Source organism: Spea bombifrons, chromosome 8 (assembly GCF_027358695.1).
Source record: "Spea bombifrons isolate aSpeBom1 chromosome 8, aSpeBom1.2.pri, whole genome shotgun sequence".
Lineage (NCBI taxonomy): Eukaryota > Metazoa > Chordata > Amphibia > Anura > Pelobatidae > Spea > Spea bombifrons.
In genome coordinates, this window is record NC_071094.1 from 10,277,316 (window position 1) to 10,291,364 (window position 14,049).

The window sequence follows — 14,049 nt, forward strand, 5'->3', positions numbered from 1 at the left end:
GTCACGGTAGAAGCAGGACATTTAGGGGTAAGGATGGGGCCATGAGAAAAAACACCCACCGATATTCAGTTAGACAACAATAACATGTTATATTTTTGAAACAAATCGATGCTGGTTAGGATATTTTCCTTATATTTTTATAAATTAGTAATGGTAACTAAATAACATTTCTAAGGGCAGTTAGCGTACCTGAGATGTTTGGAACACAGCCTGAAGGATCGGGTTCTGAGAAACGGAGGGTGGGTTTAACTATCATCTAAATCTTAATCTATTAATAGTATAGATAAATATATGAGAGCGTGCATGCATATGGATGAGAGAGAGTACATTTTGTTGAAAGCAGAAGTATCTGCTTGGGAAGATGATCTGCTTGATCATGATGGCCAAATAGACGCCAAATATTACATAAAATGTTATATATGAAGCCATCGACATTTTTGATGTTATTTTCTGCGTATTAGCTGTCATTACAGATGATAACAATACACTTTGTTGTCTTCACTGACGTATAGAGTGACAGAATCTTTGAATCGTCAAATATAACATGAAATGAGTCAACTCTATTTGTGATGGTATTCCAAGTACGAACTGAAATCACAATTAGGTTTTTTATTTATTATCAATGTCATCTAGATTATGGGTCCTGTAACTTTGGTTAGAGTTTCCAGGTGTTGAATTTGGGAAAGATAAAAAGGAAATCTGCTTATCTGAGAAAGTTTTTCTTTTTTAAAGATAGATGGTGCGTTTGGAAGAGAAACATGACATTACATCATGTAGCAGCATGCATTCTCTTTTATTATTATACCCAGGGTGGTATAACAGAATAATTGCACTCTAAGTATGTGCGAGAGAGTTAAGTCTCAGTTTAAAGAGTGGCCTTACCACCCAGGCAGCCAGTGGAATGGCCATGTTGATTGTGCCATTCCATTATTGGTTGTTTTATATAGCAACATCATATTCCGTAGCGCTGTACAATGGGTAAACAGAAGATAACAAGTAGTGCATAACAATTTGACTTACAGAAATAAGAGGTAAGGAGGATGCTTACAAATTGCAAACCATGTGTATTTAATAGGGATATTCCTTTTATTTACTAATATCAGTTTAAAAATATGTTTTCAAAAATATTGTGCTGTTTTCTTTTTTAAAACAGTTCTAGTTTTTGCATAATGTAATGTTTTCAGGCAGCTGCATATTAGCCATTTATATGTGGTGTAGCTCCCTGAATAATAGAATTGCTCAGGTATAATCACCCAGCTGACATTCTGCCTAATGAAAGCCTATGGAGGAACATATGAAGGACTTTATTAGCATTGCCATAAAGAATCAGCCCGGTGTGGTGTGTAAGCAGGCAAAGTCACCCAAAATATCACATGACAACAATTCCAGCCTACAGGTCTATAGGCAAAGGAAGTTTAATGAGATAAAACACAATGCTAAGCTACGTTATGTATATTATTATTTATTGTTTTATATAGCGCCATCAAATTTTGTAGCGCTGCACAATGGGTAGACAGGACGTAACAAATAGTATATCACATAACAGTTTGACATGCGACAGTATTTATGCTTAAGTAGAAAAATACTGTCTCTTTAAGGTTCACGGCTGCCTGATTACATCCCATAGACAGGCTTGGACTGGCCATCTGGCAAGTAGGGCAAATGCCAGTGGACTGCTGGCTGAGAGCACAGCACGGTATGTCTTTGCACTCCTGAGAGAATCCGCGCCATGGGAATCCAACATTTGATAGCACAATTTAAGGTAGAAAACATGACATTGAATCTAGCCCCATATTTCAGTGATATCTGTGATTGTACTTTTGTTGGCGACAAAGAGAAACTTATGAATAATAGATAATAATAGATAACATCATGACGTGTACTTCTCCAACTATGTTCCTGTAAAGAAAGAATGTATGGCATCAAACATAATGACATCAAACATGATATGACACAGTTATCATGAACATATTGTGAATTACTCTGGCAAATGTGTTTAAGAGGAATAAACTATCCACCTAGTGTGAATTTGCAGAAATCTGCACTTGGTACGGTAGTCAGAAAATGTGAATTAGAGTCAACTCCAGGGCTAGTGTTTCTGTTATTTTCTGTCTTCAATCTCAGAAGAGCCCCTCTGTAAAAATATGTTAATGATTTAGCCCCTAAGATCAGGACTTGCTGAAATCAGCTAGATTCAAGCCCGCAATTATGAATTACAAATTCTTTCAAAGGTACCTTGATATTACACATACTGTAAAGCCCAGGAGCTCATGGGGGAGAGAAAATACCCAGTAAACCAACATACAAGGTTTATAGTTAGACACATTAAAGGGGTTTCCCTGTATTGATTTGAGAGACAAACTACCTTCATGGCAAGAGTCACAGTATATTCCCCTGTGTGTTGGGAATCAAACTAGGCACCGGCCTAGAGTATAGGGTTTGAGAGGTATTATGGTAGAGTTGCCATGAGGTTTTTGTCAGGAAACAAATGCACGCAGGAGCTAGAAGCCGTAGGAGCAGTCCTATGCAAGAATCAGACCCTTTCCATAATATAATAATAGTATTGAAGGAGCCTTACCTTTTTTTCTTCACACAAAGCAAGAGAACTGGTTACACTTTTACTAACCTTTTTTTCATCTACAATGAATAGCAGGTTGTGACTGGTAATATGTATTGGCTACGAGAGACGTTAAAGGGACACTCCAGCCACCACATGCACTTTAATGCCCCTCTCTGTGCAAGTGTTTCAAGGTTCAAGGGTGCCAAAAGTGGAGCAAAACTCAACTGCAGAGGGGACACTGAAGCCCCACAAATGCATATTAAAGTAGTAGAAAATCGCCCAGGTGCTAACATCCACAGCTCAAAATAGCATATACAAGATAAGGAGGTGCACACTAGGACTTAAAATGTAAAGCTTATGAAAGTTTATTTTAGCATGTTAAAAAAGTAACGTTTTGGTCCGCACAGGGACCTTTATCAAGCATGGTATTTATTTATTTTCAGGACAACCGGGGCTTTTTTATATATATTGATATACGTAAGGCATATATTTTTTTAAAAAAAGGAGGATTAAAAACACATTTAATCACAGTTTTAGAGATATATACATTATACACAGTTAGTATAAATGGAAAAAATATCAAAAGTATATTTGTTTACTTGCCCTGATTTGAAAATATTTGATATAGTCTTATATTATTTTAAGTTATTTTAAGAAGCAATAACATTTAAACGATATATATATATATATGTATATATATATATATATATATATATATATACATATACCGTATTGGCTCGAATATAGGCCGCACTTTTTTCCCCCACTTTAAGTTTTTAAAGTGGGGGTGCGGCCTATATTCGGGGTCTAGCGCCCGACGGGCGCGGGGTTAAGATACAGATCCCCCGCAGCGGTGCAGGGGACCTGCATCCTTCTCCTTCTCCCCGATACGCTCAGACAGCCTCCCCTGCCAGCACTTCCCACGGGGGGGGGTGCCGGCACGGGAGGTTATCTAAGCGTTTTACCTCTGCCCACCCCCGACTTACCGGAGCAGACTCCCGGGTGTCTTGCGGGGCCGGCGGGAGACATCTACGCAATACGCGTATGCAACTTCCGGTACCGGAAGTTGCATACGCGTATTGCGTAGATGTCCCTCGCCGGCCCCGCAAGACACCCGGGAGTCTGCTCCGGTAAGTCGAGGAGGGGGGGCAGAGGAGGACAGCGGCAGCGTATCGCGGGGAGGGAGGACAGCGGCAGCGTATCGCGGGGAGGGAGGACAGCGGCAGCGTATCGCGGGGAGGGAGGACAGCGGCAGCGTATCGCGGGGAGGGAGGACAGCGGCAGCGTATCTCGGGGAGGGAGGACAGCGGCAGCGTATCTCGGGGAGGGAGGACAGCGGCAGCGTATCTCGGGGGGGAGGACAGAGTGGCAGCATGTTTTTTTTGGTGCTTTTTTAAAGAAAAAAAACTTTTTCTTTAAAAAAGCACCAAACTTTTAGGGTGCGGCCTATATACGGGGGCGGCCTATATCCGAGCCAATACGGTATATATATATATTTAAAACAGAAATCTGGGGCTTGGGACCCAGGCAAACTATATATCTTATTATTCTCTGTCGCTCTCCAGCTCACCATCACAGTGAGGAGAGAGGCAGAGAACGGAGATTGATTGTATTTGTGTATGTGAATGGCTGTAGAAGAGCCCGGAAGTGAGGAGGATCTGCTGTAGACTGATCCGCAGGAGCATTATTTCATGATGTACCTGTTAGTGAGGCTGCAAGGGACAGTAAACTGTCTTTTTACCACTGCATCGTTTTAGTTTGACATTAGGAAATATAAGTAAATGTATATAAAACACAGATACCATTTTAAAGACAAAAGGAAGGCATAAGAGGCTATACATCAAGTTGCGTGTAATAAAAATCTATCTATACTATTATATTTCTTTAAGCAGGCTGGATGCCTTCAGTTGGTAGTTTAGTTGAAATTTTGTTCTGCAAAAACTGTTATATTGCAACTTTTGATTTTGATTGTACATAAGAATATACAACGTATAAAGGGGGAAACTTAAACAAGTTTGGAGATAAAATGTAACATTTTACTGTTCAGTAGATAAAACGTGTTGTTTCACAAAACATTATTGGCACTCTCTAGTATACTAAGCAAATAAGCTTCAGCAAATCTGCCATTTTTTGAAGGATTACTCATATAAAAACAACACAGAAACTTTTAAGAACTTTGTTTTTATGGCAGGAGCCAAAAAGTGCCTTTACAATAAGAAATACATTTGAATAGAATGTAATGTATATAGTAGTAGAAACTGACATCATTAACTTCCCACCCCAATGAGCTGTTGTCTTGTTTTTTAGGTTGTTTAAGCGTGGTGGGGTGAAGGGACAGGAGCTTTCTTTGAGAAAGGAAATTGAATGGATACTAGTTTTGACACATATCTCAGTTCTCTTGAGTTGATCAAGTTCCCTACCAAATAATTTCAAACAGAATTGAACAATTTTAATGAATTATTTTAACTATGCATCTTGGCATCTTCAATACCTGTGTTAGTTTCCCTTTTTTATGTACAATTTAATTCTTTCAAGAACGGAAGCATTTGTGAAGTAGTTTACTTATGACATATACTCCAATACACAGGGCTGGTGCCTTCTGGCTTGGGAGCAGGTAAAGCCAAATGGCCCCATCAGCCCCTTGCCCCCATTACACACGCTCGCACATTTACACAAACTCACCCTTACATACTCATGCTAACACATAGCACTTTTTTAACTGCTTTAATATGCAATATATACCTGTAAAGACATAAAAAAATAACCTGCTGAAGTAGCCAATTACAGGCAGGAAAGCGCTCCCACTGAAAGCAATGGGACCACTTTCTGTACATACATGTAGGGGTCTCTGTAGAACCCCTAAAGCTCTTGTGAACGTGTGCACTTGCTGGTGGTACGTATGCAGCCAAACGTAACTCTTGCAATGCAGATGCTCCTATGTAGAGGATAAGCAATCTTCCCTTCCTTCTCACATGTTTAACTGTATACACAAGACTTAATTTAAAGACGACATCCTTGAGTTTACAGGAGGTGGCTTCCTCTGTACTTCAGAAAATGTTGCAGATCGGGCACTGACTAAGATTAAAAAGTGATATTCGATCTTTGCATTTGGACAGAGATTGGATCATGGTGCAGGCAGCATAATATGGCTGCTTGCTACTATGGCAACAAGTGATAAAAAAATGTAGAAGAGGCAGTAAGCTGCCTGCTGATCTGTTGTGAGACTGGCTTTGCTAGTATGCTGGAAAATTTCTGACCCCTGCTAACATGCTTGTGCAAAATGCAGGTAGCAGAAGGGGGCTGCAATACCAAGGCTGCCGCATTTGCACCAGGTAAGCCTTTATTTTTTTAACAGGTTAAAAACACAAATACAATTATTTTTAATTTGTTGTAGCCCTCAAAAGAGGTTGCACCAGAGGTGCAAAATGTTTAGCACATTTGTGGAAATGTGTATTTTATTATGTTTGATTAGCATAATTATGGAATTGAACCCCTTCTTACATGCACCTACCCAGCAATATATTGTGAAGTATCACCTACATTGGCTATACGTGTGTATGTATGTACAAATTTAGTAAGGGGTGGAGGCTTTTTAATAGTTTTATTTTTATCTTCCTTACTTTTACTCCTTAGTTTGACATATGTTTGAAAATAATGAGGATATTTTGGTTTGTTTTTTTATTTTATTTCTATTATATCATGTGATTGGATGCACAGTTTGCCTAAACTAGGTATGTACAAATAACACGTCCTGAAAAAAAAATATTGGTTTCCCTGGGTAAAGTGTAAACTGCTTATATGGTTGTCAACTAAATCTACCTATAGAAGGTCTACGAAAATTGCCCCAGGTTCCCACAAGGAAAAATGTGTCCCTGTCCCCAGAACTCTAAGGGTTAAATTGAAGGGAACATTGGGCAAAATATGATTTTGAATTCACCACCATGTAACTTCAGATAGAGTCTAAAATAAAAGTATGATGTAAGTGTAAATCTATGTAAGTTAATGATACAATATAAGAACTACCCCTTCATACCCAATGACCAAAATGACTGCCCTCAATATAGAAATTCATAAAAATTATACATCAAATCTTGCAAGTGTGCATGAGAACTAGAGATCGCAGGAGAGCACAGACGGAGATCATTGGATGAGCAGAGAAAACTGGTGGGAGTATATTTGGAGATGAGTGAGGAGACGTAAGTAGGGGAACCACTATGAAAATCATTGACTCCTTTTGAGTCAGGATTTTGAAATGAATCCTGAAATGCACAGGCAGTCAGTAAAGAGACTGACAGAGGGGAGAGGTGTTAGTAAAGCGAACGGGAGATAAGTCAAACAGCAGCATTCATGGTGGATTAAAGAGGAATGAGACAGGCATGATGGTGACCAGCTAAGACAGGGTTACAACAGTCAAGGTTGGAAATAATGAGGGTATGAATAAGATCCTTAGTGGCATCTTGTGTTAGGAAGGCACACATGCGAGCAATGTTTCTAAGATGGAGATGGCAGTTTTTTGAGACAGATTGGATGTAGAGGGTGAATGAAAGGTCAGGGTCAAGGGTGAAACCAAGGTAGCGAGCGTGAGGGAACGGGAAGATTGCACCATTGACATTGAGGGAAACTGTTGATGGAATGTTAGCATTGGAGGGAGAGTAGATAAGAGGTTAGGTTTTGGAGACATTGAGTTTTAGGAATCATGCAGACATCCATTTAGAGACAGGGCAATTAGTTAATCTAAGACAGAGGGAGAGAGATCAGGAGAGGACAGGTAGATCTGGGTGTCATTGGCGTACAGGTGGTATTGAAAGTTAAGATTAAGATTAGTTTGCAAAGTGAAGTAGTGTAAAGTGAGAACAGAAGAGTTCATACACCTGAGCCTTGGGGTAGAGCAACTGAGAGGGGTAGGGGAGAGGAAGTGTTACTGGAGACTATAATGCTGAAGGTACGATCAGAAAGGTAGGATGCGAACCTTGAGATAGCAGTGTTACAGAGACCAAGATCGTGAAGAGTTTGAACGAGAAGAGGGTGGTCCACAGTATCAAAAGCAGCAGAAAGATCCAGAAGGATTAGCATAGAGTAGAGGCCCTTGGATTAACCGTAAGTAGGTCATTAGTAACTTTAGTAAGGGTGGTCTCAGTAGAATGCCAAGAGCGGATTCCAGATTGAAGAAGGTAATGTAAGGAGCTGGAGTCAAGAAATGTTGTTATTTGTATGCAATTTGTGCTTAGAGGCATGAGGAAGTGGAGAGATGGGACAGTAGTTCAACAGATCAGTCGGGTCCAGGGAGGGCACATTCTAGATAGTAGTTAGGAAAGATCCAGTAGAGAGAGAGAAGTTGAAGATATGAGCTAATGTAGGGACAAGAATAGATAAGAGAGAATGGCTAAGATGAGAAGGGATATGATCAAGGGGAGATGAGCTTGGACAAGAGGAAAGAAGAAGAGCAAAAACCTCATCTTCAGTGACAAGAAAGAATCAGTTTAATGTAGAAGAGGTATGGGAGGGTGCAGAGTCAGAGGTAGGACAAGAGCAGCAGAAGTACTGTGCAGATATTTCACATGTGATGGTTTCAATTTTTTTATTGAAGTATGTGGCATATTCAGACGCAGTAAGGCTAGAGGACGAAGAAGGTAATTGAAGTATTGAAGAGCCATTTCGGGTTATAAGACAGTTAATAGATAAGAAAGGTGAAGTATATTTCCTCAGCAAGGGTTAGAGCAGAGTAGTATGAACTTAGCATGTATTTATAATCAGACATAGAACGAGATTTCACCAACTACGTTTAGCAGTGCGGGAAGAACGTTGATGGTGTCCAGCTATTGTCATGTGCCAGGGTTGGAAATGACCTTTTTTTCATCCCTAGTCCTTTTCTTGTGCAGTTCATTCCAGTCTCTGATTAGTTGATGCCGAGAGTGATGGTAGGTGGGGCTGGATACCATGAATTTTAGATTTTGATTGGCTGAGCTCACACAATGGGTTTAACAGATGTGCCCTAGGGACTCCACACCCAGTGTACAGCTCAGTATCTGAATATTGATTGCTTGGTCATTGGAGATTAGCTAAGTGAAGCTGAAAACTCTGCAATTTATTTAACAGCCCGAGGCAAATGCTGAGGGAAAGGTGGGGGTTGGATCAATGCATAATATAGTGTGTATCTAATATGAACCTCCTTCCATATGTATATCCATAAAGCATACATTATATGGACAAAAGTATTGGGGCAGGTGACCATTACACCAACAGGTACTTTGATTACATTACATTCTAAAAACATAGACATAAATATGAAGTTGGTCCCCTTTTGCAGCTATAACAGCTTCCTTTCTTCTGAGAAGGCTTTCCAGTTAATCCCAGAAGTGTTCACTGGGGTTGAGGTCAGGGCTCTGTGCAGGCCGGTCAAGTTCTTCCAAACCGGACTCATGCAACTGTGTCTTTATGGACCTTGATTTGTGCACCACTATATGGACAAAATGATTGGGCCTTACCTCTTAATAATTGAAATCAGGCTTTGGGGAAATCTTAATGTTTCAGCATACCAAGACATTTTGGACAATGCTATGCTTCCAACTTTGTGGGAACATTTTAGAGAAAGCCCTTTTCTGTTCCATAATGACATGGTTGGATGAGGATGATTGAAGAACATGACTGCCCACACAGAGCCCAGACCTCAACCTTATAGAACACCCTTTTGCTGAGTTTGATTGTTTTTTGGTGGATACCTTTGGTTAAGGTTTAGTTTGAATGTGTGCTTTAATAGGAATCCATTTCTAGACATAGGGTGAGGGGCTTCTGTGGGGACATGCAAACAATATAAGGAAGTGGCCACTGCCTTCTGTGATCATGTCCTGGGCAGATGGAGCAGCTACACCTAATTACATTGAGAACACTGTCCTAAAAGCTCTCTAATCTCTCCAGGGAGCTAATGCAATCAGGTTATGTATTGCTTAGCCCACTAACTGGGACTCCCAAGAGTCCTGCCTCATAGTTATTAGTTAAAAACGAAGGTGATATTACAGATTTAGCATAACCCTCTGGCATAACTACTCCTGCCTGTACTTTTGAATTTACAAATAGCATTTTAACTAATCCATCATATTGTATAGTTCTTATTTTTACCAACCTACCCAACAAGGATATGTTCTCATCAACCAAATGTGGGTGGGGGTTCTGATGAAACCGCTGCATGTAACAAGCTCCTGATGTTTAATTAGTGTCACCCAGTAATGTTAATTACTAAATCTAAATCTGGCCAACTGCTGCCAGAACTGCTTGTCACGCACACATGCCCCTATTAACCTGCTGATAGAGGCCCATCGACTCTCCCCCTCCTACACCGTGTAAGCAAAACCCCCTTCTATTCTCTGTTTCCAATCGGATGTATTGCCTGTGTGTGTGACAAAAATCTTGCAACATTATTAGAATCCCCTCTTCTTCCACCAGTCCATTCCATTCTCATTGCCCTCTTCTCTAATGCAGCCACCATAGTGGAGGTCTTTCACCTACAGAGCTGACACTCACTGGATGTTTTTGTTTATCGTACCATTTTCTGTAAATTGTAGAAACTGTGGTGCATAAAAATCCAAGGATGTCTGCTGTTTATGGAGTAGAAAAGCCGCATCTGGCACCAACAATCATAACATAGTCACCAAGATTACGCATCTTCCCCCGAACTAATATTTGGTGGAACGGCAGAAGCAGGCTTTATATACTGAGCTGTAGAAACATATTTGGCTGTTTACGGTAACGTGCGATTGTGCCCATTAAGGTTGCTACTGACTCTAATTGGCTTTTTTAATCTTCTATTTTTGTTTCTGCAAATAATAATAATAATAATAAAAATGTAAATATTAGTGGGCTTTGGTTATAAAGCAGTAGAACATTTGTTTTATTGCGCTTAAGTTTTTAGTGAGGGGCCAGGCAGCTCTATAGAGTGTTTCTTAATTTTTTAGGAACAGGGATGTGAGAGAAGAATAAATTATATGACCGGCAGAGTGTCGGCTATGCAGCAAGTTACTCCGTCAACGCTATATCCATTACATTTAGGATAAGGTGCAGGCCACATCGTTATATGTCAGGGACTCCTAGACTGCCCTGTCTTCTCATACAGTATATATGAAATATATCATGGTTTTAGTACCATTTATGTAAAATATTCACAGGCGGCACAAACATGGGATGGAACAGTCAGGGCCCATGTTTTTAACTATATGGTTTTTGCAAAATGTATGCATTAGCACAGATCATTAGCACATACTGTTATGCATTCATAAATTCCATAAGTTACCAGCATACGTCGTCCTCCTCTCTTACGTTGATTTTCTGAAGAGGTATGCCATATCAATGACCACATTTATTTCAGAGAAGAGTTTGCAAAATTAACCATCTTAAAGGACATCAGCGTCTCTTTCACAAGGCACCATGATGGTTCTTGGCATGCATGGGATGTCGGAGATCTTACACATACTATATTGTATCAAACATCAAGTGGGCCACATGCTGCCCCGTAACAGTCCAGCTTGAGATAACCTGAATGTTTTGGGGGAGGTTTTGCCGAAACTCACCACTGCTTTTGCTGAACCTTTTATCTCCTCAAGCTTTGGTGTTTGCATTCTCTCCTGTTTTATAGACCTGCTAAATGTCCAGCTAACTTAATAATCCTACCTATTTATTTCCAACAGGCAGGGGCGCCACCATTGCTGGTGAACGCGGACTGTCTGGATCCAGGTTCCTCAGTAAGTAAAAGTTAACTCTTGGAAACATAAAAGTGAAACCCCATCCAAAAACATAAAAGTAGTTAATTTTTAGTACTTTACTACACAAGTGATATGTGTTTTTTCTGCATTTAACTTTGCCACCTTGAAAAAAAGGTTTGCATGACCACAAAACACACGGGAAGATGTCTCCTTAAACATGGTTTCTGTATGTATCATATCTCATCCACAAGTGTATATGACTAAAAGTTCACAGATGAAGATGCTTTGTATTCTACAATACGTAATTGTTCCTTACCTGTTAATAAACTGAGACCAGTTAATGAGATCTTCTCCTTGTTAATGAGGTACCTCGTTGATGTACGTGTTCCATGTCCTTTGGGTCTTGTAAATTGTGCTAACTGAAAGGCCAGTTTCCAGATCTGGATGTCCCGTCACTGTTACTGGAAACTAGGACTTTAAATGTGCCAGTACATATCTATAAGAAGCAGTATCTCAAATTACCTAATTATCTATGATATACAGCATGGTGAATTAGGGGGGGTGTGAGAAACAAAAAAAACTCTTAAAGTTAAATAAATGTTTGTTTGCAGAAATGATAAATGATAAATGTTTGTTTGCAGAAAGTTAAAGGTAACAGTCCAATACAGTCCAGCTGCTGCAGGACTACATTTACCATAATGCTCTTTCACCTGGCTGAGGAGTATGGGAGATGTAGTCCTGCAGCAGCTGGAGGGCCGCAGGTTGGACACCCCTGGCCCAAGATCTCCTCTTCATCTGCAACATCTCATCTTGTAGATCAAGTAGGAGCTAGCCACTGTGGAGGGAAGCACAAAAGCAGCACATGACCATCTGTGTGTATTTGATGTATGCTAATGGTATAGAATGTTTATGTGTAGCGTGGGAGTTATTTTAGTTCACATGATGCTCCTATGTGTTCAAAGCACAGAAATGTTACATGCCTAGGACCAACCTAATATGCCACTGAACACTACCGCTCGAATGGCCCCTGATTGTGACCTCTGTCCCAGGATAATATTTGTGGATGGAAATGTCTTTGTAGTATCTGTGGAAATGTCCCCTGAACTGACAGTGTCCACCATGCAGTGTCCACCATGCTTTGTTTGAGAAAGCTTCTAGTAATAGTTTCCCATCATTAGGGAAAGCACAGTAGTGTTTTCTCTTACTATACATATTATTGCTTATATATAGTTCAGGTTACAATACACAGGTATAACCTCAAATGGTTACTCATGTCTTTAAAGTTATGTCTACATGTTTACTAGCGTCTCCACTGGAAACCTATGTATTGTTTTTGTTTGTGTTTGTACTTCTTTGTACCCTCTTAGTACAGATGGGTGTATTTTTGTTCGTTTTTATTTCGTCTTGGTGTTTTTTTCCTTTTGGTTCTCCTCCTTGTAGTTTATTTGTCCCCTTGTTGGCCTTACCTCCCGTTGGCTGTATCATACCAGTGACTGCCAGAACGCTCTGTGTGTTTGCTGAAATCACAGTGGCAGATCTTAGTCCCTGTGCTCATGTCACCACTTTACAGTGGTTTAGACCCAGACCTCCCACGGGGCCAGAGAGTCAGAGCCTGGCAGAAAGTAGTTTATTAATCCATGCCTTACACAGGCTACATGGGATACAGTATGCCCCTCCAGTGGCCAAGCTACACACTACTGTGTTTGACCTACTTCCTGATGAAGGACCTATTATTTGGAGAGGGTAAGTTCAGTACAGGGGTGCATTCTGCAAAATCCTTATTGCCAAAAAAAACCTGAAAACAGGAATTTCTTGATAAACAGTAGCCAGTGAATAGCTGCATTACAAGCAGGTATGAATGATACATAAGCTGTCCACTGGAAGCACTGCATATGTAATTGTGAGATGTAGGTATGAGGGCAGGGGTTTGAAGAATAGTTTCTACCTTCCATGTCAGTGCAGTGTCTTCTTATGAGCCACAACAAGCTTTACTGAGCCAAGCATACCGGCATTGAGAGCTAAGAATTAGATATATAGATGTAGTAACAGTTGCCCTTATTTGTTGGCTTACCACAATCTTTGTTAAATAACCATTGCTCCGAAGGCTGCGTAATTTGGACAGGGCTACTTTTCAGCTTTATTCAAGGTCCCTAAAACATAGAATCCTTTGTAAATCTCTCAATTCTGTATATTATCCAGTTTAGTTAGTTGTCGGTTGGATATGTTCTGTGTGGGTAAGATTGGTTGCACTTTTGTCTGAGCCTTCAGATATTTATTCTTCTGCCCACTCCGCAGATTTGTTTCCTGAATGTGTGAGTGACCACATTGGTGTTGAGTCAAGATGTTGGCTTTTGTTAGCTTTGGTACAGCCAGAATCTTCAGAACCATTAATGTGTGATCATTTCAAACCCAGCTTAAGTACATAAAGTGTTTGCAGAATGGTAACAATCAAAAGTGAATTAATTATCCCTCTGTTCCATACTAAATACTTATTTAAAGTGTAAATGTTAAAAAAAAAAAAAACTAAAGCATGAACTTCTATGTATTGTCTTGTAGTAAATTTTTTTTTTCTGTTGGACTTGATCCTTATTTGTTGTTTGGTCCATATAAGCCCATGTATTGCATCAGTTTTGTGGAATGAAATATCAAATAATTTAACCCTGGTCCTCCTTCCCATTACAATCTCCTGCATACACTTCTGGGCAAATTGCACATACTCCCTTTTTTGTCCCAGACAAATCTGATAAACAATGTGTCTGGTTGTTTATATGTGATTGTGAGATTCCACATGTCCTA

At 40.0% G+C, this 14,049-nt stretch overlaps 1 protein-coding gene across 4 annotated transcripts in view; it reads left to right on the forward strand.

Annotated features, from left to right (window-relative positions):
* DLG3 (discs large MAGUK scaffold protein 3) overlaps positions 1-14,049 on the forward strand; it is a 65,629-nt gene that overhangs the window by 20,521 nt on the left and 31,059 nt on the right. For all 4 annotated transcript variants that reach the window (XM_053473955.1, XM_053473956.1, XM_053473959.1 and 1 more), the window contains one exon: positions 11,239-11,292. In XM_053473955.1, coding sequence (XP_053329930.1) covers positions 11,239-11,292 — 54 coding nt within the window. The remainder of the gene's footprint in view (positions 1-11,238; positions 11,293-14,049) is intronic.